Here is a 27,578-nt window from a genome sequence, read left to right as displayed (position 1 = left end):
TAAATATCCTCGAAATTACAGATGGCACTGGTCAAAACCCAGTAAGACAGGAGGAAAATGTCACCGTTAGTTCACCGCGAATTTTCCCGCCAGCCGGTTTCACCGACCCCGGCTGGTATGCCTAGTGACGATGAATGTTTGATATAGAAAATGACGACGACACTTGGTCTGGTCCACCTCCATTCTTTAAACAGGTCTAGTGTTTGAAGTTTATGGACATGATGATGATTTCTTCGGATGAGGATTACGATCCTTCAGCCTTTATCAGTAATGAAACACTGGTCTGGGCGTAAAGTGAAGAAACGAAAGATCTATAGATACGAAGTTTGTGAAGAAATTATTTGTGATTAATTTTGACAACTGATTTTGATTGGGTCAGGACCATTTATTGAGTATTTTATTAATGAAATTAATACCATTTTGTTAACTTTTGTCCAGTTAAAATTGTTAAATACTACCAACACAAAAGAGCATGCTTTTGAAGGTACCAGATATTGTGTTTTAAGGATTAAAAGTTATTTTGTAGTAAGAATAGTTGAGCAAGTTAAGTAATGTATATAAATGTATATAATATGCATTCTTGTATACTATAAGTTGCTTTTTTTTAGTGCATATACTACACCTGTTGATGAACAAAAATACCTTTATTAAAATGGTCAGTAATAATGAAATGTTAATAGGTAGTAACTTAACTATGGCAAAATAACAATGCAGTGGATATTTGTATGGGATTTTATAACTTTGTATAGGAAAAAATGATATTAACTTTAAATCAACAAAAGAACAATAGTTCAAAATTATTTCAGTTGTTAGAACTGAAAAATGAATTGAATTCAAAAGATCTTGATGCCAACAATATCCATAAGAAATTTTTCTGTAATCAAAACAGAAATCATTTAATTTTGTCTGTGCTGGAAAACAATTGAATTACATTTAACTTATTATAGTCTTTATAGAGAATATGGAAATGAGTAGATTTAATTACCTAAACTTTTATTGAACAAAGTGAATAAAATCATATGCAAGCCTCTGGCGAGCATAATATTGTTTTATTCAGCGAGTTCAATACATTTAGTGTTGAATCTACAGGAATATAATATTCTATAATCTATTTATCACATATATAAAATAAGAACAGTAAACTGTTAAAAAGTCCTTTTTATTATTGATGCGCCTATGGTGTAACGCTAACATTAGCGCGCTTTTACGCTATGTATATATATATAGCGCAAATGACGTCGCATCAAAGTGTTATTACACTAGTGTAATATCGTTTTTATTAAATGGCTTTATTACACTCCTGCGCCGCAGTTTATGTGATAAAAAGAAGTAATGAAATTATTCATTACAACTAGTAATATAAATTTCTAATTTCAGTTACTCTATCCCTGGTTATAATTATGATGGCTTGGTAATTTCAATGTTCAAATTTGATTTTTTAAGATATCATTATTCAATATTGTATTAACACAATAAAAACCATTTCATCCAATGTTAAAGCCTGTGTATTTTTAGCTCACCTGTCACAAAGTGACAGGGTGAGCTTTTGTGATCGCTTTTCGTCCAGCGTCCGGCCGTAAACTTTTGCTTTAAATGACATCTCCTCATAAACCACTGAGCCAATTTCATCCAAACTTCACAGGAATGTTCCTTTGGTGGTCACCTTTAAAAATTGTTCAAAGAATTTAATTCCATGCAGAACTCTGGTTGCCATGGCCAAAACCGAAAGAAAAATCTTTTAAAATATCTTCTTTTAAACAACCCTAAGAGCGTAGAGCTTAGATATTTGGCATGAAACATCTTCTAGTGAGTGTCTACCAAGTTTGTTCAAATAAAATGCCCTGGGGTCAAAAATTGGCCCCGAACCGCCCCAGGGGGTCATTGATTTTCCCTATATGCATATAGTAAAAAACTTAAAAAGTCTTCTTTTAAAGAACCCAAAGAGCTAGAGCTTAGATATTTGGCATGAAACATCTTCTAGTGAGTGTCTACCAAGTTTGTTCAAAAATAAAAGCCCTGGGGTCAAAATTGGCCCGCCCCGGGGGGTCATTGATTTTCCCTATATGCATATAGTAAAAACTTAAAAAAGTCTTCTTTTAAAAGAACCGTAAGAGCTAGAGCTTAGATATTTAGCATGAAACATCTTCTAGTGAGTGTCTACCAAAAGTTTGTTCAAATAAAAGCCCGTGGTCAAAATTGGCCCCGCCCGGGGGTCATTGATTTTCCCTATATTGCATAGTAGTAAAAACCTTAAAAAAAATCTTCTTTTTAAAGAACCATAAGAGCTAGAGCTTAGATATATTGGCATGAAACATCTTCTAGTGAATGTCTACCAAGTTTGTTCAAATAAAAGCCCTGGGGTCAAAAATTGACCCCCACCCCAGGGGGTCATAGATTTTCCCTATATGCATATAGTAAAATTAAAAAAAGTCTTCTTTTAAAGAACCTAAAGAGCTAGAGCTTAGATATTTGGCATGAAACATCTTCTAGTGAGTGTCTACCAAGTTTGTTCAAAATAAAAGCCTGGGGTCAAAACTTGGCCCTGCCCCAATAGGGTGTCATTGTTTTTAACCCTATATGTGATATAGTAAAAACTTTAAAAATCTTCTTTTAAAAAACCCAAGTAAGAGCTAGAGCTTAGATATTTAGCATGAAAACATCTTCTAGTGAGTGTCTCCACCAAGTTTGTTCCAAATAAAAGCCCTAGTGGTCAAAATTGGCCCCCGCCCCCTAATAATGGGGGGTCATAGATTTTCCCTATATGGGGTCATATAGTAGTAAAAACTTAAAAAAGTCTTCTTTTAAAGAACCCTATAAGAGCTAGAGCTAAGATATTTGGCATGAAACATCTTCTAATGAGTGTCTACCAAGTTTGTTCAATATAAAAGCCCTGGGGTCAAAATTGGCACCCGCCCCAGGGGGTCATTGATTTTCCCTATATGCATATAGTAAAAACTTAAAAATCTTCTTTTAAGAACCTCAAAGAGCTAGAGCTAAGAATATTTAGCATGAAACATCTTCTAAGTAAATATCTACAAAGTTTTGTTCAAATAAAAGCCCGTGGGTCAAAACTGGCCCTGCCCCCAAGGGGTCATTGTTTTTAACTATATGTGTAAAGTAAAAACTTTAAAAATCTTCTTTTAAAAAAAACCCAATGAGCTAGAACTTAGAATGTTTAGCATGAAAAACATCTTCTTATGGTGTGTCTAACCCAAGTCTGTTCAAAATAAACAAATAAAAGCCCTTGGGTAAAAATTGGCCCGGGGGTGGGGGGGGGGGGCTATATACAGGTGAGCGACCTCAGGGCCATCATGGGCCCTTTATTTAATAACCGAAATTTAGTGGTATACGCTTTGGGAGATTACTGTTCTGGTATTGTTAAAGGACTATTATAAGTAGTTTGCAATGTTTGAAAACATATTTATAAAAAAATAATTAGTTTTTCTTAAGAAATAGAGGCATATTACAACTTATTGACTCAAACTTCAAAAATCATCAAAAGTCAATTCATGTAACAAGATTTCGTATTAATGATTTTTATGAAAATAATGTTATGTATGGTCGAATGTTTTGGCAAAACGTGTTGATTGTAGAGTAGATTAATATAGTAAAGTGGTTGTCTTTCAAGTTCTCAGTTGAGTTTTTAAAATGATGTACATAAAGTGTCAGCATGTTAATGTCTGTGATGTTGTTTTTTTCCTAGCCAATTATTTGCTTTGTAGTTTGTACTATTTTTTTTAATCATTTATTATGTTTAAATAGTAAAGGGGTATGCCTGTTACCAAAAGATATTGATATATGCATACATACATGTACCATTTTGTATAAAAATTGTCAGATTTGTTTAATGTACTAAAATAATAAAAGGTTGATGGATCTAGTCGGGTGCATGTCTGAAGTTTTTAGGTGCACCTGAGGTCTTCCTCCCACCAGTTAAGCTTAAAAGTCTGACAGGGTGTTCACTAGCCATGAAATCCTGAGGGTCATTTTGACTAAGTTTTACTGACTTCAAGGCCCAATCCCCATGATTTTAACAAAATTTGACTCTCCAGTTAAAATCCTGAGGGTCAAATCAGGCTTTATGGAAATTTGAAGGGTCAAAGAGTCATTTCAAGGGTCAAACGGACACCCTGAGTCACCATATAACCATAACCGTGTAGATGTGATTTAAAACTTAACAAAAGAAAACTGCTTATACTATTTTTCAGACCAATAACAGCTAACCAGATCTGACAGGGGAAAAATATATTGAACCTAAAAGGGGAAAAAATCATGTTTTGTGAAATTTTGATACAAAGAAACTTTTTTGTTTCGTAGATTCTAATTTGCTTTGTTCCGCAGACCTTTGGTAAAAAATCATTTATATCTTCAGTAAAATAAGCAAGAGATTTTTTGCTTTTCCAATCAGTAATAGAATCATATGCTAGAGGTCATACATGCTATGAAAATTTCCAAAACTATACAAAAACTTTTTTTTATTACCACTTTGTGGAGGAAATAAATTATTGTATCGCCCCAGTAGCTCTTTATGGGAAATGAAAAACATAAACTGGATTTCTTTTTAATGAAACTGATTATATGATGACTTATTTTTAGTCGATTAACAGACAATGGAAAAATAAGTTTAGGCTTAACAATACCTTTAACCGCTCCGTGGTCTAGGGTTAAGTCGATGACTTCTAAGCCAGTTACCTCTCTGGCGTGGGTTTCGAATCCCCGGGAGAGCTTTGGTAGTTTAGCAGCGGAGGAAGGTAGTCTAGTACCTCGGTGTAAATCTCCAGGAATATGGTTTAGGAAAACTACCCGCGCTCTATGCTGAAATACTGTTGGGAAAAGGCGTAAAATGAAACAAAAAAAACAGTACAAACAATACCTTTAAGTATTGATTAAAGTAGAAAAATATCATCCCAACATGTAGTTTAATACATTGTTCATATGCTAGATATTTACTATATATTATGATTGTATGCATATAATTAACAAGATGGTTCACATAACTCTAATAATTAATTTAATTATTGTTTGTTTATATCATAGTTTTTGTTTTATAGAATAAAATTTTCTGGAAGAGATGAACATATGTTTTAAAACTCTTGACCTTTGGTTATTATTAGAAATAATAATGTTTTTTTTTATAAGGAAATTTATGGAAGTTGTTCAGAAGAATTTCTTTTCAAACCTTATAGGGAAGATGAAAAAAGTAGTCTCGACAAAATTTTTGCGGTGGTGTCAGAACTGTATATGTATTGTATATTATCCTTTTGATTGTGATGTAGATGTATATACTATATTTTGTTTGTGGGTTGTTAAAAAGATATATTTGATCAATATATCATTATTTATTCTTTTGTTTAGCAATAGAATGAAAAAGGTTTTTTCTTTTATCATTTTCCTCTTATATAGCTTGAATTACCTCCCCTGGTCGCCATTTTTAAAATCCCTTGTACATGTATGCTGATAAAAGCATTTTTGAAATTAGTGCTGTACTATGCCTCTTCAAATATGGAATTCACCTAAATCATCATGATCTGTAACTTTGCTTAAAATGTTACAAGAAAATCAACCTTGGGGGAAAATGTACTAAGATTTTAAAAAATGATGATAATATTCATAATTCATGAAACAATTTACATGTTATATGCAATTAATGATTGATTTTGCAGTGTCAGTCACTAAATTTCCACTTTGTGACTAAATGCAGTTTAGGGTTTAATATCGCATAATCTGACCTAAACTTTTGGTAGATCTATGAAATTCTTTGTTTACATGGCAATATTTTTACTTTTAAATACATATTTTTTTCAAAAAAAAATTCACACCAAAAAGGAGCTGGCGCCATGATAAAACCAACAAGTGCTTTTTGCAACCACCAGCATGGATCCAGACAAGCCTGCGCATCCACGCATGTTATAAGGATCCATGCTTTTTACTTACAAAACCCTATAAACAAGTGAGAAGAGGAAACTGATAGCGAACAGCATGGATCCTGATCATACTGGACGCGGATGTGTTCATGGGTTTTTGTCATGGCTCAAAAATAATGATTTTAAATTTTTGAAAGCCTTGCTGCCTTTTAATATTTTGTCATGTAACAATAATATACTTTGGGCTTGATAGATTTGTCAATGATTATACGTGCATAATATTAAATGGTTGCAGCTTTTAAATCATGGAAGGTAAACGCAACGCATTGGGTAAAACCAACAGGGCGAACAGAATATTCTATTCTTTCACCGCTATTGAGTTTAATCTCTCGACATTTTTTCACCAATGATTGCTTTAAATTTTTAGAGAAGTAAACAACCATAAAGTACGGATTCTGATGAAATACAATGTTTTAACCCCAGTCTATAATAAATGTATGCCAAAGTACTGATATGGGAAACTTCCTCAAATTGGGACTATTGCCCATGGTCATTTTTTGTGGTAATAATCTGCTATATAAAACTTGTATATTTTCATTAAGTCGAAATTTTCAGGCCCCTTTGTAGAGAAGTTAACCTTCTTTATTATATTGTGAATTTTAGCAAATTTTTTCTAAAAAACAATCAAACAGACACTTAAGAAAAAGTTTTATCTTTCTAATGAGTAATCGACACCCCTTGAGGAAACAACCAAAAAATATTTTTTTCTACTAAAGCATGTGTTGGCTTTTGTACAGTGTTTGTAAGAGGTTTTGTATTTGTAGTGTAATGGTGAGGAAATAAACGTTTCTCAAAAATTTTTTTCTTCCACCCAAAATCATTCTTATGGCTTTCTGTAAGTTTCAATTTTCTAATATTTTGCTCACAGAGCCTGTTACATGTAATAGGGGCGAAAGATGGACTTTAGTTAATCTACTGATTACTGTCGATTACTTGAAAATATTACTGACATTACGATTACTTATTACAATTACATCATCCCTGAGCCAGTTTTAACTGCCGAGTTCAATCGTGATATGGTAATTTTAATAAATTTATTAACTAAAGTGTAATCTACCACTATTTCCAAAACTTGTATAAGTTGGATTTTGTGGTTTAAAAAAACCATTCCATTGCTTGTTTTTTTTATTGTGGATTATTGTTGGTTAATGTTTTGTTTTATATATTTTAAGGACAATTTTTTTTTGTATTTAATAATTTCAAAATAATAAATAGGTGCTTTCTGTAAGCTATTGAATTAGATTAATGGATTAAGTTTTAAACTATATATTTTTAGAATGATATTTTTTAAGTTGTTATAATTACTGTAAATACTTCAAGCTATAATTAGTAAATGTATCCCCAATACACTTTTTAAATGGAAAATAAAGGGAATGAAAAATTAAGTTCAAATTTGTTTGTCTTTGAATTCAACTTAGAACCATGGAAGTGAGTAATATGTTTTAAGAAAGCATTTAAGTATGATCACTGTAAGGGCATTATCAAGAACCCTGAAAAATTGACAACAAAGGTCAGTTATATATGCCCTTAAATTTAAAGAAACTTGTACAGTGTACATTGTATATGCACAACACTTGTGAACTAAAGATTTTTTAGAAAGGCCTAGTTTTCAAAAATAAGGGAACTCTAAATAATCTTTATCTTTCTGAATGAAAAGCATTTTCCTATTGAAAATTGTTTAAGAAACAAAATGATATCAACTAAAGCTCACAAAAGGCTGAAGCCAAATCAATTTGTTTTCTTCTCGAAACGTTTTGAAAATATGTGTAAAATCTTTACCTATACTCCACCTATTTACAAGACTTGTTTAAAAACCGATTTCCTGCCCGAGAGCCTAATTTAAAAAATATCACTAAACTTTACTCAATTGATTGGCTGTTTTGCCTAAATTTTCTTAGAAATATATTAATTTTGCTCTTGTAAAAATATTAAAATACTTTAACTATGTAGTTTTAATTTACTAAGATTTAACAACTATTCAGGTAAAGGGGCATCTATCGCCTGGTGGTTAAAGTGATACACTTCAAAACACTTGCTGACTGGTGTGGGTTCAAACACCTGCAGGGACTTGAGAGAAAGCTATCTAGCTATCCCTAGGAATGTCAGTGATTCTACTCGGCCTGAAATAATACACGGAGGACCACTAGAGGTCTGCCTCCACCAATAAAGCTAGAAAGTGGCCATATTACCTCTACTGTGCTGGTGCGACATAGAAAAAAAGTTAATGTTATACCTTAATCTTCTGGGGTTTGAATTACAACCCTCAGTTTGAATGCAATTGACAGCATTTGCAGACTTCCCGAAAGTGAAAAAAAATTTGTCGGACTTTTGGTCTGACATACCATGAAAATCTGTCAGACTGAATGAAATTAAACAAAATCAAAGGCAAACTTGGCACCTTTAGCCACGCCATTTTGTATATGTGCAACTTGGATAAAAGTCGGACCAATCTGGAATAAAGAATTATCGGACCTAATCAAAATTTATCGGACATGTCTGTCGGTCTAACGTATTTCGGGAAATCTGGCATTTGTAGCCTGTTTTTAAATACTCTTCAAAGCAAGGATGGTCAAACTTAACATGTAAATTAAATTCAAATGATCTTCTCTAAAATAAGATAAATTACTTGAAACTTAAATGCAATATTTAAGGGTCATAACACTGGCAAATTGCAGGTTTTGGATACGTCGAAGTGGCAATTGAGTAATAATGTGGATGAGAGGCATCATCTTGTTGTTCTACAAAAATTTTCTGTAAATGACACCAAGTGGGTTAAAGTTTCCAACACCAAGGTTCATGTTGTTGATATAGAATTTTTAGTAAAATTCACAGGGTCAGAGGGCAAAACTGAAAATTACAATCTGTTGAATAATTAAAATAAATTTCTCAATCCCGGAAGTGCATATTTTAACCTAAAAATTTTAACTCAAATAGTTTTATAGCTTGCAGGTATGCTCCGGGCATGAAAAATGCTATCCACCCACCATCCGATTGGTGACTCCTGTAATATATACCCCCTTAAACTGTCCAGGGTAATGCATTGTTTGAAGTTCACTTTTGAAATTTAGTAGCATTGCAATACAGTAAAAACCCTCAATTAAGACCACCTTCGGGACTGAACCAAAGTGGTCTTAATTGAGGGGTGGTCTTAATTGTGAATATTCTTATAACTGCTACAACACTTTTTTTTAGCCATGGTTCCTATTTTTTTAGTCATCTTGTAATGAACAAAACAATATATATACCTGCAAATACAAAACTTAAAAATAATGTTATAAATTAAGCATATGGAAATGGGTTGAAAAGAAATTTTAAATATCAAATTCTGTTTGTTCTGATTTTCAATATCAATTTCAATATTAATTATTATGTATGATGTACATAGTTTCACCCATCAAATAAAGAAGAATTAGATCTTCGCATAATCATGTGCTTAAAAGCAAGATTAAACAACTGTAAAATTTACTTTCTCAGGCCTTATTTCCATACAATATTCCAAATGATATAAAGGTGTTTTGACACCATTGTGAAAGTTGGTGTCATGGGCCTTAGAGCATTCAAGCTGATAATACAAAGCAAAATTTAGAATAAATCAGTGGTCTCAATAGTGGGGGTTAAATAAAGGGAACCAAACAAAGAAAATTGGGACTGAATCTGGTGGTCTTAAAGTGGATAAGGGAAGGTGGTCCTTAATTCTGGATCATGTAACCATTGACATAAAGAACAGAAAATTTCGTACTTTTAAAAAATGGTCTCAATAGCGGGGTGGTCTTAATTCTGGGGTGGTCTTAAGTAGGGATTCTACTGTAATTCATTTGTGGCCATTGATTACATATATATTTGGCTACAGAACAAAAGAAATAGAACTAATACATGTAAATGCAAATTTTTATTCCACCACTTGTGGTGATGTAGCACAAAATAAATCAAGAGAATAAGTTTATACACAGTTCATTTCAGTTTGGTTGTGCAGGAAGCTAAACTCAAATACGTTCCCATATAAGAAAACAGTACTAGACAACAAGTGTAAAGTTTCTTGTTCAAGGAAACAATGGCTTGCCCATAATGGGTTTGAACCCAAGATGTGTGCAATACCTTATTACAAGTCAGACTGTTAACCACTCGGACACGCTGTCACTATCAAGAGTATTGAGTATTCATTGTATATTGCCCCAAATTTTTTACCTTCATTTATTACACAACCATATAGGAATAACAAAAAAAGAAAACAAACACAAAATGTCAATATCATATTATGTATAATTCTAAATGAATAAAACTTCATTATATTAATCACCTTACAATTAACATTTTTAGTCAGTTATTCAGACATTGTCAACAAACAGATATCAATTTTTAATAATCAACTCTTCTTACTATAACAGCAACAAATGAAAAATGCAAAACTAAATGTACATAGAACTGTTACTGTCCTAGCTAAGATATTATGAGAAATAATGTGTGTTTTGACATATTCCAAGATTTTCAGGAAATGTATGATTAATCTATAGAACTGCTAATTCAATGAAAATTTCTAATTTAACAGATATCGGGTATTCTTTTTACAGTTAGTATTTCATATACTTTGTGACTTATTTACTTTTCACAGGTTTTGTATGACACACAATCATATTGATCAAGGCACTAAAGGAATGTTGATCCAACACTTAATTGTTAAATTTTAGCATTTTTATAATATTGAATTCCCTTAAATATCTGATGAACTGATTCAAATTTTAGGCAGGATAAATCTATTATGTAAATTCAGGGATGGACAACGCAAACTTCTGTAGGAATAATTTATACTTGTTTTAACTTATGAAAATTATATCATTAACTAATGAATTCTAAAGCAATGTAATGAAATATCATAAAATATTTACGTTACCATTCTATAGTCAATATGCCGAGATGTGAGTTTCATTACCATCTATATGACAAACATGTTATAAATAAATAATTGAAAATCAAGTCCTGAGAACCTGTACATAAACATTCTAAAAAAAAAAAAAAAAACATGTACAATATATTTAAACAGAGATAAAATCGGATATAGGAAAATACCAAAACAAATTTTCAATCAGCATATTTCTGTAACAAACAAAATACTTGTATTTCTACAACAAATGACAAACAATTTCCATTTTCCTTTTGAAGAGTATGGTATGGAAGACATGATGACTACATTATCTGTTCAAGAATGATTAAACAAGTGCAATATTTAAGGCCATTTACACATATGTTCCATTAAAACCTGATACCAGTAAATGTATATGTAATATTCAAGATTGAAAACACATGTTAAATTTGATCAAAAATGATATTTCAATACTGACAGTAAATTTAATACAAGTATCACCAAAACATTTCTCTTGTTATTTTTAGTGAATATCGTACTGCATTATAATGTTTATTCTTATTTTAAACATAATTGCTAATAAAGTCTTTCTTTTATATTATATGATAAACAGAATCATATTTTCAAAAGATGAAGTGTTCAAGGGTTGTATTTCATATGCCAAAAAAAAAGATTTACAACCATTTTACACCAAGCCCTCGAATTATTAAAAGCACATTATGCCTCAAAAATATTTTTTTTTTATTTCTTTAGAAAGGGCAAGCATGAATTTTATAATGTTTAAATAATGGTTTTACAGAATGCAAGAAGCTTGTTTCCTGAAGAAATTAGTGATAAATGTGAAATAATTTGTCATAAAAGTAGGAAAATGTAAACAGATATTTTGACTACCATACAAAATAATAATTCAGTATAGCTGTACTTATTGCCAATAACCAACAGATGAAAAAATTGGTTCTGGCAATTGGCCAATGAGTAATTTTTAGATATTATATATCAAGCACACCAAAATTAAATATTTTGATACCTAACATCCATGTATACTATAATACAGATGTATGATTTTAGGTTGAACACTATCATCTGGCAGTTCATTATGACTAGAAACTAAATCATAAAATGATATCAGCCCGATGTTGACAGTTATAGGTAACCATAGCTACATTGAATTTTTAAATAATGCAATAAAATGATTCATCTTCATCACATAATAACATACAAAGATAAACTACATGCAATTTGAGCAAAATTGTTACATTCAGGAATAACCAGTTTGCTGTTTATAACAGCTGTTGGAGTATTTACCCAACATGTAAAAATATGTATACATGTATATATATATGATACAGTATCTCAAAATAAACTTAGTAACATTGTAAACATAAGAGCACTGTAATTATTCATACCATTATATATTGAATCACAGAATGGCAACGTTAGCATTGTATACACTCATATGGCAAATATTAATTTATGGCAGCAACTTTTCGGTCACAGCCAAATTGCAATAAATGTGTATTACAAAACAGTCAAGCCATATTGTAATATTTTGCAGTAAAGTAACTTTTTTAACTCCCTAGGAATTTCTGAAAGAGGGCCCATAAACCCTGTTCAAGGTTTTGGGTTAAGAGATTCCAATATCAAAACTTTAATTTCAGCAACTATAATTAATCATAAATTGTTCATACTTTTCAGTTGTAGGACCCATCTTAGAGCTTGAAAAAATTTATTTTAGAAAAATTACTAAAAAGGAATGAAGATTCTAAAATGGTTGGCAAGTTTTGAAGGTCCTTGGGATACACTGCTGCTGTAAAATGGCAGTCCTGGGACCAGATTTGTGACAGTTATGCAGAATATAAGAATATCCTGCTTGAGGGTAAACTGTTTACGAAGGTAACCAGGCTCTAGCAAGTTCTTGCTACACAAGAGCTATGTATTCCATTCTGTGACCATAGCCAGTCTTTGATTCTTTTTCTTGCATTAATTAAAAGTCATATTTTGGAATGAAATAATGAATACTAATATTTTCATTTAGCACTTTTTTCTTACAGTAGCCCATGAATCTACAATTTACAACTTCATCTGTAAAGGCAAAATGACATCATCTTAAGAACACAATTCATTTACAAAAGACAAGTTCACTTGAAGCAAGCAAATTACCATTAACCTTTTAATTAAATTTTTTTTGAAAGGTTTATTTAACGTTTAAAGTCTTAACATGTAACTTGCCAAATTTCTCAACTGTACTTGTCAAGCTTCCATTTTTGTAACCATCCATTGTCAATTTTGTGAATATCAATACGAAAATCTAAAGATAGCCAACAGTTTTAAGCCCGGACTGCATGGATGTGCAGGCTGGCCTGGCTGTATACTAGTGACAAAAGCTAATAACTTTCAGACCCAGGAGGGTAAGGTGTGAGCCTTTATCAAACAATTAAAATTAAAGTGTTATTTCTAGGCTGCAGTGTTTTAAAAAGGCAAAATATGTGATTGTATAGTTTGGTCAAATATTTAAGAAACTAACACAGTTAAATGACTTTGTACCATAGTATGTATCAGCAGAAGTTGCATCTCAATGTACAAGTATATTTATGCACCGCTAGAAAATATATTTTAGATATCACATTTGTTTATCTTAACCAATAATGGATAATAACTAACAACGACAGCCATGGTCAGGAATCGACTTTGTTATGATAAATTTTGTTATGAAAGAGTTCAGCCTCCTGTTTCAAATCCGCCATCTGAATCTGTATAGTGTCTGTTAGATGTTTTCTTATTTCCTCCTGCAAAAAGTATAAATAAAAAATACATTGTATGGAACATGGATTTTAAAATGTTGGAACTGGCACAATTTCATAACTTGTTGTTTGATGTAAGCAATGCTGCAACCAAATGATAATTCATACAAATTTCATCCTTCTAAATCTATAAAGCAAACTTCTTAATTTCAAATGTGTTAAACAAACTTCCAAACACTGATATTTTTCACACTCGTACTGTCAAAATTATGATTTATGTATCCATAACACACAAATTGCAGAACACAGATGGAATAAGCCTGTAAATATCAAAATGAGCTTTCCAAGAGTTACGGTAAATACAATTATGTCAATCTTATAATGCCAACTTGAAACTAAATTTATAATTTCATTATCATTAATGACTGCAACTTAATTCTATTCATTACTGATTTAATGAGAATGACAATATAACACGGAGATATATTAACCCATACACTGCTGGAACCAAAAGTGATAAAACTATGCCACCAGTATAGTGCAAGGGTAGTATGTACATCTGTATAGTCAGAGCAGGTTCTATACTGTTAGTTTAGATTATACAAACTTATTTTAGTTCAAAGCTTTGTGTTGGAAGCAATAATCTTATTGAAACATTTTCAAATCTGTTTCTTGTACTAACCAGTACTAAGCAATAACTGTAAAATTTCTTACTCAAGGAAACAATGGCTTGCCCCTGACGGGGTTTTGAACCCAGGCAGTAAGCAATCCTTGGATTCCTTGTCTGATGTGTTAACCACTTGGCCACACCATGGCACTAATACAAATGGTAGCTCAACTTTTATATTTTAAAAAATCCCATACACTTTAAATGGACTGCTCCAAGTCAAAGTGGGGCAAATCTATTACACAAAGTAGGCAATACTATAAAACATTAACTGAGCTACAAACAGTATAGAGCATGGTCAAACTGCAAGGACATAATGCTAGCCTGACTCTATACTGATGGTGAAGATTAATCACTTTCAGTTTCAGCAGGTTAAGGGCTAGATAGCTAATATCTTCCCTGGTCAGACACAAATATTTAGATTATAACAGGAAGCATTAGAGTTCCTTTCAATTTAAGAAGGGATAAGGGTAACAACGGTCTCAAATACATGTACATAAAATCTTTGTTCTTATTCAACCAGTGAGTCGTAATGGTCTGCCAAAAATTATTTGAAAGACATACTATGCAAAGTTTTATCACTTTCAAACTATTACAACGATAGTTTACCTGAGTTTTCTTGGTTTGTTTGAGCAATGTTACTTCCTGAGTGAAGTCTATAGGTTCACTTATGTATATTGATGATTTCTTTCCAACGCGTGGGTACAGTATACCTTCATTTGGGAAGATCTTTTCAAAACCTGAAGAAGAAATTATATTATCTCATAGACATTAAACTCTGTTGAAACACAAACAATAACAAGTCACAGGATACATGTACATGTATTGTCGTAAAACCAGGCTTTCTGCAGATATTACATATGTTAAAAATAATAAAGGGCCATAACTCTGCAAAACATTATCAAATGACAACACTCTCTACAATGTACACAAGGGCACTCTATGAAAGTTTCAATGAAATCCCTTTAAAAAAAATTTATGCTTGCATACCCAGACAGCCCACTGGCATTCACCAACCTGATAAAAAAAGTTCTTTATAAAATGTGGTTTACAAATTGTCTTTCTTTATAGATAAATATATAACAGCTCAGGAACATCAAAAAGTCATCACAAAATTATGTGATAAAATGTGTATAATACGTATACTGTATAGTATTCATTAAGAACACTTAAAACAAAATTCTACGCAAGATTTTATATGTCCCAGTTGTCATTATAGATAGACAAAATACAATTATTCCCCTTTACTTACATTGTATACATTTATACTAAGTGATTGAGCTGTCTGATGAAAAATTATATACAAAGCATTTATCCATTCAAGATTGATCTCCCTTTCATTACAAGCAGACTGAAAATGCTGTGTCAACCAATGTGTGTCATGAGCATGTTTACTTATATCAAGATATAAACTGTAATAACCGAAATTACCACTTTTTATTTGATGAGGTATTGGGATACTTTTACCAGGCAAAAATTTTGTATTATCTATCTGCATTCAAATGTGACAACTAAACAACCTTGCATAAGCTACCATAGCTTGATAGCTTCCTCTCTCAAAAGAATCCAAAGACCCTGTTAGGATTCACACCTACAGTGCGGAGGAGCAAATGATATCAGTTGGCAACCATAACCATTGACAGTTCCATGATAACTACCATATGAACACATTTCTAAATTGAAAATATCACCATTTTTATGTGTAAATGTTGAATTCTGCTAAAGATTGTGCTAGGGGGCGCGGGCAGTTACGGTAGTTTGTTACTTTCCAGTACCGTCCATGAATAGGCTCAATCAAACAGAGCCTGCAACGTTTAAAATTTTGCCATTCTTTAGGGTTGCTTTTTTTCTCTTTTTCTTTCAACCAATTGGCCAAAGAGGCAATTTTTTGTTCAGAGAGATGTAGGGCTATTATAAACTTGGCAATGAAGATATCATGACCAAGATTAAAGTTGTCCTCCAAGTTACTGACAGACAGATAAGACATAAACAAAACACTAGCTATATTATTAAAATTGCTTTTCTTTAACTTTTTAAACATCTGATACATACCAACATGGTGGATGAGCAAGACAAGGGGTGTCACAGGTGTATCAGCTATCAATCTACCAACACCTGTAATTAAAATAGTGCTTTTGATTCTTCAAGTATAAATGCCTGTCCTCAGAATTGAACCCATGACTTGTTTAAACCAAAAATGAGTATCCTTGGCCACCAGTCTAGGGCCAGACTTGCAAGCACATCTGTGCAGTCAGGCCAGGCTCTATGCTGTTGGCTGATTAACTTTAATTTTCATCATGATATCCCCCAATTTGATAATGGAATGTTCTAAAATTACAAGCTGGACAAGCCCATTTCTGAAATTCAACAGGTAAAGGGTTAAACAGGAAGTATTTATTGACAGGTGGTCTCACAAAAAAGGGAAATTTAACAAAAAATTTCTTCAAATGGAAAATAAAGCATTGGTCTTGAAAGGGTGTTAAGCTATTACAAACTGGCAAGTTAAATGTATACATTAAACATTTTAATATCTATACCATCACAGTGCTCTCATACCTTAACAACAACTTCTTAAGTAAGTTTTTAAAACAGTTTATCATATATTTTTACAAAACATGAATATCATAAACAAACAGAAGAAACTGTTAACTTATTTTTATTTTGAGTGCATTTTATGATAACATTTGTGCATGTGCCACTCCTTTTCATCATTTTAACAGAAATCTCTGTATTACTCATCAAGAAGATCAATTGACTTCTTGAACATGTCAATCTTTCCACTTTTATTATTCAATTTTAGAATGTATTTGTGTTGTGTATCATATACCGGTAGTAATTTTTTTACAACTGACTGCACACACATGTACATGTATGTCAATTTTATTGCTACAAATTTGCCTTAAACTATTTCAAATTTTCTTCCCTTTTCCTAGTACAGGTCAGCCAAAATATGTTAACTTTTATATAGTAATAATGTATATATTTATGTATATTATAATGTTAACTTATATATAAAGCTCAACTTGGTTATACAAATTCAAGTGTGACAAAATTGAAATTACATCAAGCTTTTTCTTCCCCTTTTGCAAATATACCGTGTGATTTTCCCCTAAAATTAAGGACAGGGCTGCTTCCCAAATCTGTGCAAAAAAGGCATGCACTTATCCATCTTTCAATCTGGACAAAACTATTAATAATTTTTAGAGAAATGTTCAAAATATGTCCTGATTGAATAATGAACACAGTAGATCATGATCAGATGTGCTGGCTGACACGACACTGCACTGGTCACATGGGTAGATACAACTGCCACACTAAGTGTTAAAACATTCATACAGTCATACTTCATGTATATGCATGAAACTTTCTCAAAAAAAAAAAATCTTTCTGATTGACAATAATTGTCCTACTTCTCCAGTGTGTGAGTTGGAACTGGCATCTTTGTCTCTCTTATTATCAAAGGTCTAACCTATTGGTAAATAACAGAGTGATAGACATATCAGCAGTTTTTTGTGACAAGTTATAGGTTATTTTTATGGACAATAAGCGCTTTAACAAAGATTAAATCATTGGTTTTGTACACTTGACAACAATTTTAATCATTTCAACAATTTCAATCATTTCAAAAATTTCTTACTTTCCTCAAAAATTGAAAAAAAAATCTGGATCTGTGCCAATTTGCCAATAAATATTTCCATATAATATAAGAATCAAATGTAAAATTTCAGAAAATTAAGAATATCTCATTTTCTTCTTGCAGTCTTCAATAAATGTTTAATTGGTTGCATGACTGACTGGTTTAACACACAAGACTAGTAATTTAAGGTTTGCTTAGGGCATTGGTCCAAACCCTGTCATAGGCAAACCGTTGTTTCCTTACGCAAGAAACTCATTCATTGCTTAGTACTGGTTGGTTCCAGGAACGGATTCCAAAGTACATGTATGTTTCTGAAGGTTATAGCTTCCTACACAATCAAATCAAAATAAATTCTGTATAGATTTTTTTGCTGTTGTTGTTTTTTGTTTTACTGTGCACCAACACAATTTTGGTCATATGGTGCCGAAACAGATGGCTTTGATTAGCATCCAGTGTTACATGCTTAAAGCAACACAGGGGTCACCTTGATGGAGCTAAGAGGCGCATAGACTCCAGTTATAATAATTCGAACCAATTTAGCCGTCACTAACGATCACTCAGAGATAAACGGTGGCTTCAACTCTGATGCCTAAACACTTATACTAAAAGGCAACCCCTCAGCCACATGGGGGATCAATATTTCAAACTTTTAAAAGAATTGTTTCAAGTGACAGAGAATAAACTGAGCCCATATATTTCAAGGGTTCAAATCAAGACAAAACTCATTCATAATAAAGCAGCTGGTAATGAAAACGAACCATTCAACTCTGATAATGTCAGGAATAAACTTACCCCACTTTAGTCTCATGGCTTTCTGTTCTAGATTTATTTTACCTGTAAAAGAATAGCAAAATTTACTTAATATTAATCAAATGTACACTAAAAGTTTCTGTGAACTAAATTTAACTTTTTTTTATTATATCAACCTTATAAAGTAAATACATAACAAAAGCTGTCATACCAGACTAAAGACCAGACTGTTTTTAGTGTTTGATGAGACCCGCAGAAATGTATTTAATTTCACTTAAAGGAATGATTCCATGAAAGCTCATGCTACAGTTACTGGTGCTTGATAGTAACCTACAATTATGACTCTGAAGTTATGACTGAAGATTTTCTTAGTTATAAAGATCTTTGACAGGTTATATGGCACCATTATAAATGGTTGTTTGGAAATATTGCAAACAACTATTTATATATGGCCATATAACCGGTCAAAAATATTTTCAACAATTTATAATACAGCGTAGAGAAAAAGGTGAGATTTCTTCATAAATTGACAACATCTGTGTTACAGTGTATATAAATCTATATAAATGCCAGTATTATCCTATGAAAAGCAATGTTACAAAGTACATATAATTCAGTGAAATCTTAACTAGACTTTAAGAGTTGTGGACAGGTACTTAAAATGATTATCCAAAGATAATATATGTGAGAAGTTTCATGTGAATACATTCAGTTGTTAAAAACATATGAAGCTGTGCATAAACTCTAAAATAAATTGTCCCACTCAAATGCATGTTTTATTCAATGAATAGCAGCATTCAGTATTATAAGAATACATATATGTATAATCTTTAGAAAATATTCTCAAGAACATACATAGGAATAATGCATTTTGCCAAACTTCTTAACTCAATATGGAGAGCATCAGATTTGTAATACAGATATGAGCCGTGTCATGACAAAACCAACATAATGCGTTTGCGACCAGCATGGATCCAGACCAGCCTGGACATCCGCACAGTTTGATCAGGATCCATGCTGTTCCCTATCAGTTTCTCTACTTGTAATAGAATTGGTAAGCGAACAGCATGGATCCTGATCAGACTGAGCGGATGCGCAGGCTGGTCTGGATCCATGCTGGTGACAAATGCACTGTGTTGGTTTTGTCATGACATGGCTCATATCACTGGCTAATAAAAATTTCTCTGTGACAACTAAAATTGGACATTGCATCACCTTAGTGCAATAACTAGTTACATGTAAGTCTTATTAAATAAATTTAAGGACTTAACCTGTTACTGCACTAAGGTTACGATTGATTCTTACACTGTATGTCTTGTGTTATTTGTCTCCCATCACTGATTCAGAAATCAGGTGGGATAATAAGTTGTTCACTCACAGAGAAATTCTTGATTACTGGTTAACGGGTAATTACAATTTATAATTGTATCTTGGAAAGCTGGTAAGATGGATCGACCACCCAAATGTGACCAAAATCTGTGTTAAATAAGCTTTAACAAGAGCACCGCTAGGCGGAGCATTATATGCCCCAAAGTGATTTTTTTTTTAGTAAAGATGAAGCATTTGTAAGACATGGGAATTAAATAAAGTATTACCTCCTTCAAATAACAATCCTCCTTTGAAGTTTCAATATTGTGGTCCAAATGGAACTTAAGTTATGCCCCAGAAACTGTTTTCAATTCTAAGGTAATAGTGACCTTGACCTTGTGACCCCAAAATCAATAGGGGTCTTCTACCCAATATGGACAATCATCCTATGAAGTTTGAATATTGTGGGCTAAATGGAACTTAAGTTATGCTCCGGAAACTGTTTTTAGTTTTAAGTTAATAGTGGCCTTGACCTTTGACCTTGTGACCCCAAAATCAATAGGGGTCTTCTACCCAATATGGACAATCATCCTATGAAGTTTGAATATTGTGGGCTAAATGGAACTTAAGTTATGCTCCGGAAACTGTTTTCAATTTCTAAGTAATAGTGACCTTGACCTTTGACCTTGTGACCCCAAAATCAATAGGGGTCTTCTACCCAATATGGACAATAATCCTATGAAGTTTGAACACTGTGGGCCAAATAGAACTTAAGTTATGCTCCGGAAACTGTTTTTAGTTTTAAGTTAATAGTGGCCTTGACCTTTGACCTTGTGACCCCAAAATCAATAGGGGTCTTCTACCCAATATGGACAATCATCCTATGAAGTTTGAACACTGTGGGCCAAATGGAACTTAAGTTATGCTCCAGAAACCAAATTGCTAACAGAAGGACGGACGGACAGACGGACGGATGCCAGGGGGTATAACATAATATGTCCGAAATTCTTTCGGGCATATAAAAAATATACATAAGCAAAGTAAGAACTTCTTCATGTGATTTTGAAACAAACATACCCTCTGGGAAGATATGGACCCATTTTCCTGCTTGTAGCTCATTAACACAAAAGTTCATTGTTTTCTGGTACACACCAGAACCACGGTGCAGCGGCAGAACTTTACCCACAGCCATACAGAAGGAACTGAATGACCCTTTAAAGCAAACATCTTCAGCTGCTGTTGACCAGCGAAACTGGGGATAGTCAAACATATTCTTCAACCCTAAAATACCTAAATCAAAAATTGTTCAACATAAATTTATATGCATAGTACTATGAAAACTTCCACTTTGGCAAAAACCTAACAATTTTATGTAACTTGAAACTTATTAATGGTAAACATTTTCTTTCACATCCTGTTTGTTTGAAATTTATAAGGCAAATAAAGTTAAAAGTCAGTGATTTCAATAATTCAACATAATTATACTCATGAATTGTATAGTTCTCTAAAATCTCTTCAAATCATGACTAGATATGTTATGAATAGACAATAATGTAGAAAAAGTATCTATTTAAATACAATTTCTCTAATTAATCATATTTCTGCTCTAAAAAAAGGTTTGCCATTAACATTCATGTTAAATATTGATTGGATCTTGTGCATCTTTCAATCTGGACAAATACATTTCTCATTATTTAGGAAAAAATTAAAAATATGTTATAGCTGTATAGACAAAAGTGCAGACCATGATCAGATGGTATTTGTAGCTTAGGTATATTTACCGTAAAATTCTTATCAAACGCCCCCGGGGGCTAAACATTTTCCAAAAGGGGGGCTATTATTACAACACAGTTTTTCCTAAATCCAAAAATCATTGTAAATACATTTAGTGTTACCAAGTGTTGGTAATAACATTAAAAAAGTGTTAAGATTTAGAGTGTAAAGTTCATACTATAAAATAAAATGGATTCTGAATGATTTGACTGAAATTATGGATTTACTCATGAGTTCAGCACTGATGAGTAGATTGTTTTTCTTATCAAAAGGCCTGGGGGCCTTTATTAGGGGAGGGGCGTTTATTAGGAATTTTACGGTAGTTTTCGATTTCAGACTTAGGGTAAACATACAATATGAGCAAACAATTTTTCCCAATATAATGCTATAAATGATAAGTACATTTGGTTTGATGTAATAGAATACTTACTCCACATGAGTGGATCGTCCAATCTGCTAGTATGATTGCTCACTGTGAGAAGTCCCCGTTTGGTTTGCTCATTAAGAGCATTAAGGAACAAATCTTTGTTGTGCACACTTGTTGAATTTAATGTTTTCCCTGAAAATGTTACAATAGTTTAATTTTCAAATAGATGACGTCATAAAAGCTTGAAAAGTTGCATGCATAAAAAAAGTAAAAAAGAGTCGGGGGCAACACTTGACTTTTTCTTATTTTTTTTACTAAAATATAAGTCAAACAAATCACAGAAAGAATATTTTAGTAAAGAGTACTCCTGCAAAACATTTTTTGTTACACATAAAATCAAATGTCATATTTGACCTTGACAGTGAAGGTCAAGGTCAACTTTGAATTAATCATAATGTTACGTTTTGTCATGTACATGTATGTTGTCTTTTGTCCTTGTCCAAAAATGAATCAAATCCATATATAAATAACAAAGTTATGACAATTAAAGCAAATTTCAATGATATGAGTTTGACAATCAAGGGTCCTTTAAAGGTCAAAGTCATATATTAAAATGAACAGCAAATGTCAATTTGTGTTCTTTTGTCGAATTATGAATCAAATCAGCGAAAAAAATTTTAAGCAAATTTAAATAATTTTTAACATGATTTCTAGTGGGTTGATGAATTATTAGCTTTCATTGGACAAAAAACAACGATCTATTTTTAAACAAGAAAGTTTGTTTACAAATGTTATTCTTAATTTATCTTTTATTTTAAAGGGGAAATATACGCAAGATGGGGAATTTTAGAATTATAGTGGTTCTACTCAGGTGCCTGTTCGTGCCTGAAGTAATGCATGGAAGGGCCTTTGAGGTTTTCCTCCACCAGTAAAGCTTGAACATTGCCATATGACCTATACTGTGTTTTGGTGTAATGTAACAACCAATTAAACAAGAAAGTAATACATTAAAATAGAAGAAATCTTAAATTAAACATATGTCAAACATAAATAATTGTGTATAATCTATTGCACAAAAACATGTGTTCATGGATAGTGATAATTGATTAAAGAAAATAATAAGATAATTGATTAAAATTAATTTTTGTAATAAAATGTGTTTGATTTTGTGTTTTTATTCAATAAAAGCCGCTTTTATTATAGTTTTTCACTTGATAATTAAAACACATATTAATAAATGAAATTAAAAATTTAAATCAAATTTTAAAAAAAAATTAAGTGATTTCAACAACAGTTTGAAAATGGGTGTGAAATTTTTATATAATATTTTTTAACACCTGTGGCAAGTTGTTGCTTAACAATGGCGAATCGTCATTTCCCTGTGGCAAATTGTTAAGTGATGAATCGATTTTGTGGTGAATTGTTACATTACCGAAAAGGGTTACAGACAATTTTTATAACCCTCTTTGATTTCTGTTGAAAACTCTTATTGGCAGTTGGCACAATCTGTTCGACGTTTAACCGGAACTTGCCTGTTGTGTTCTCCCACCCTAGTCTCAATATAATTTTTGATTGCAAGAACAACTGACTAAGATTTTACAAATTGATACAACAAAAGACGTCGGCGAAGGGCGACCATCGTCTATATATAATAAAAAACCCAGAAGCGCACAATTTGTTGAGCTACCGCAACCCCCCCCCCCCCCCCCCCACGAACTTGAATAAGTGCGATATCCGAGTGACAGGCAGAAGGACTTACCGACTAGTTTGCTAATAGCAAGGAATGTAGCACTTATCACTCTTGTAGAATTATTCCATGCAAAACCTTTCCATCCATGTTTTGGAATGTGATATCGTAAGTGCTCGTTGTAATCCAACTTCCATTCTTTCATGTTGTGATTTTTGTTGTTGTTGTTGTTTAGAAACTTTACAGCCGCTTATATCAATGAAAAGCAATTTAAGGTTAAACACCACTATACCGTTTTTTAGACTTCCTGTTTTCGCTCTGTACAAAAGTCAAAACACGTTTCTTTGTACTAAAAAAACAAATCAGTTTCATCATTTTTTCATTTAGGAAAAAATAAGTAAAAAAATATGTTCGTTTTGTTACACCAACAAAACATTTTAGATCGATATACTTTTGTACACATAACACACCTCAAATTTTAACTCTATTTTTTTTCAGTGCTTACATGTGCATGTTATCTTTTTACTTATAGGAAAAATGCGTGTTGTACAGTAGGTTTTTTCCAGAAGAATACTGTAGAGCTTGCTGTGCAATGCCAACCTCAAATAAATAAATTTATAAATCACAACAAATTAATCAATCAATCAATCAATCAATTAAGCAACAAATAAATAAATAAATATTTGCCGAAGGTAACACATTAGATGATCCTATATGTTTCTCGAGATCTTCAAGCAAAGGCTTACACAAACATATATTTTTATAAGTTTCAAAAAATATAAAGTTCAGTCAAATGATAACACTCAGATAATTCAATATCTAAAATTAATATAATGTGTTTACAAACCTATTTTAGTTGAAGGTTGCTACTATAAATAGGTTTTGTTTTGTTGTCTTTTTTACGGAAGAGATTGCATAGATAACCATTCAACTGTCAGAATTACATAGATCAACTTGAGTACCATCTATCTTTCTCTGAATACTTCCAACCCCTCTCGCGAGTGTAAGATCTATAGTCAGGAATTAATTTAAGTGCATGTCGAATTGTTAGGTGAAAGAAAAGCAAAAAGTCCAAGCATTATAAACATGCTACGAATTAATGTTATAGGGTATATATATATATTTATTACATTGTATGTTTATTAACCTATACTTAACCAATAATTCCAATAAACTATCCTAAATTATATCATTTTTAAATACACACACAAAGCAAATTATATCAGTTTTAAATGGTACTCTTATAAATTGTCATATGCAGTTGTTATTAAACTCCATTTTGTTAAATTCAATTTACTTTTGCACGGGTCAACTACCAATCGTAACTCCTTCCGCCTTTCTCCGCCATTATTCAAAAATTCAAAACAATAACAAAGCCATTTTTGTGCTATATAATATTTACCATTTCTGTATTTATTTATTTATGTAATTACAGGTATAAATGTATTTTGTATTTATTAATATATACTCTAATAAATCATGCATGTCAGTAATTGTAATGTGTATTTAATTAAATAATAAGTTTAGTATATGTACCATACATTGCATGTAAACTTATTTAATTACAAAATCGTATCTTTTGTTGCGTTCATTTCACTTCAACCCCAATTTCCAATTAATACTGCCTACCTGGTTAAGCTAACCCGCAACAATGGCACCCAAATACACGAGACTGGAAATGTATTCTAGTCATGGTTAAAATGTTAATAGTGAATGAAGAAGATAATTAAAGGATAAAATAGTTAAGCACACTGGGAGCAAGACTAAAACTGCAATCCTACCACTGCCAGTTTGAACTGATTTAAGTTGGGCAGGGTGACAATGAAGCTAGGGAGTATACAGTAATGCTATGAGTGAAGAAAGAGTAAGTTTTTGGCAGTCGGAGGAAACATTATTTGGCGTACAAATAGGAGGTGCATATGTACGGTTAATCTATTTGGGGCTTGGACATATGTTAATTTTGGAGATTAATTCCAACCATAGGTTTAGGTATATCTAATGAAACATGATTAGTTTATAGTCCAATCTGCGATGTTTAAGGTATCGCCAATCCATTTCTTCCTGCATGGCTGTGATACTAGGGAGTAATACCTGTTTGCTCATCGTATTACACGTCTCTGGGTCATATCAACCTTGTCATTAGTACAGAGGCCAAATGCATATTCAATACTTGTACTGCGTAGGTCTGTATTTGGAATACTGAGATTTTACTTAGGGTTGTACAATATAATTGCCGCGAATATGCACTCTGAGTTATAGTGTAATTTTGTAACTATATTATAAATGCTAAAGCTTCAGCTTGCATATTGAATTATAAATTCACCCCTTTATCAAAAATATGTAGAATAGACCTGCAGTATTGGTACTTTTCAAACATAAAGTATAATTAATTTCAAATATAATTTTATTATGTGCTGTGGAAGTAATTAGAAACTTTTTAATTATGGGCTGTTAGATTTCTACGAATTTAATAAATGCAAATAATTATACATTTATTGAGATCCATCGTGAATTTTATAGAAGGGTTTAAATAATCAATAAATAGCTTCGTCTGGATGAGATTCAGGTTGTAACGACTTCTGCAATAGGATTTTCAAGTAATTTTTGTGCTTCAATTTCTTCATACACTTCTCCAACACACTGTTTACCAATGGGTAATGCTTTTAATTGCTGGCATAATACAAATTTTTGACCTTTTATTTTCCCTGTGATTGGTTTACAGATATCATTAAACGATTCCAAAACTAGCTTCTTTTCTTACCTTATTGTCTATAATTTTATCAAGTATTAATATGTCTTGATTTTTGAGAAAAGTATTGCGCATGAGCAAAACACGTTGCGACCAAGGATGCGATTAATGTAAGACTTTTTAAATGGAAAACATATCTTACTTAATATTTCTTTAGCTGTAACACTGTATCATTTTGTTGAAATATTGTTTTTAACCAAAGCAGTCGCTTGACACACTTGATACTCAAGTACATGTATGCAGGTTTTGCCAGGGTGCATTTTTTTCGATTATCGAAGCCCGACACTATGTTGAAAACATGCATTTTCAGGAGCTGGTCAAGCCAGTTCTGAACTACATTTGTACTACCAATAATACGTTACATCTTTTTCCATTCAGTGCATCTTTTAATAGCATGTATTCATTTGTCAGACTATTTTCTTTATGTATATACAAGATCACAAGTTTGATATAATTAATAATAACTTGAATCGACTCATTTGTAGTATCATTTATTCATTTAAATTATCATTATTAAAACAACCGCGGTGTCTGTACTCTCAGTGTCTGAAAAAGCGGGTGGACCCTCGATCATTAAGCATAGACTACCGATGGGCTACAACAATCATTGACCCTCCCCTTCCCAGATTTGCAGACCAAAACATCACAATTGCGGTATCAATATAAATAATAATAGATACTCTTGTTATATTTCTTTTCCTTATTATCTAATTGTATCGTTGAATACGCGTTTTTTATCCATGTATATTAGAATCTACATGCATGTACGTAATATCGACATTTTTATTTTATACAAACGAAAGGTGTGTGTCTTTGAATATAAATAATATTCAAGTTAATATTTTCTTCTGTGACAATTTTAATACTCATAATTATTGAACATGGGGGTAAAGTGTCTAGCCAACATTCTAGTTTGTAATCCATGCATATAATGCTTATGTAGTGGTGGGGTTTATGTTAAACCAATACTCAATGAGGTTTATATGTTTATTCAATCAAGAATAAAACCTGCAACAAATAAAATAACAATAAGACATCATATTACAGAACAAATATTTTACAAGACAAATACATTTCACAAAATACATAATACAGAATATTACACAACAATTCAAAT

The 27,578-nt window shown here is 32.0% G+C and overlaps 1 protein-coding gene across 1 annotated transcript; it reads right to left on the bottom strand.

Moving 5' to 3' along the window:
* Positions 1–12,125: 12,125 nt before the first annotated feature.
* Positions 12,126–23,973, bottom strand: LOC132745185 (tafazzin-like). Its single transcript, XM_060734019.1, has 7 exons — positions 23,785–23,973; positions 22,089–22,217; positions 20,963–21,175; positions 18,620–18,661; positions 16,243–16,305; positions 14,800–14,930; positions 12,126–13,568 (listed from the first exon to the last, which is right to left on the bottom strand). The coding sequence occupies exons 1-7, from the start codon at positions 23,915–23,917 to the stop codon at positions 13,458–13,460; spliced, it is 822 nt and encodes a 273-aa protein (XP_060590002.1). The 5' UTR covers positions 23,918–23,973; the 3' UTR covers positions 12,126–13,457.
* Positions 23,974–27,578: the final 3,605 nt, after the last annotated feature.

This window comes from Ruditapes philippinarum, unplaced genomic scaffold (assembly GCF_026571515.1).
Source record: "Ruditapes philippinarum isolate M1 unplaced genomic scaffold, ASM2657151v2 ctg3070_1_1_1_1, whole genome shotgun sequence".
Taxonomy (NCBI): Eukaryota; Metazoa; Mollusca; class Bivalvia; order Venerida; family Veneridae; genus Ruditapes; species Ruditapes philippinarum.
Note: the sequence above shows the minus strand (reverse complement) of the source record. Positions and strands in the feature narration are given on the sequence as shown.

Coding starts and splice junctions, on each gene's coding strand:
- LOC132745185 (XM_060734019.1), bottom strand. CDS start 23,917: ATGAAAGAATGGAAGTTGGATTACAACGAGCACTTACGATATCACATT. Junction 18,662..20,962: donor GGTCCATATCTTCCCAGAGG/GTATGTTTGTTT, acceptor ATTCTTTTACAG/GTAAAATAAATCTAGAACAG. Junction 13,569..14,799: donor AACAAACCAAGAAAACTCAG/GTAAACTATCGT, acceptor TACTTTTTGCAG/GAGGAAATAAGAAAACATCT.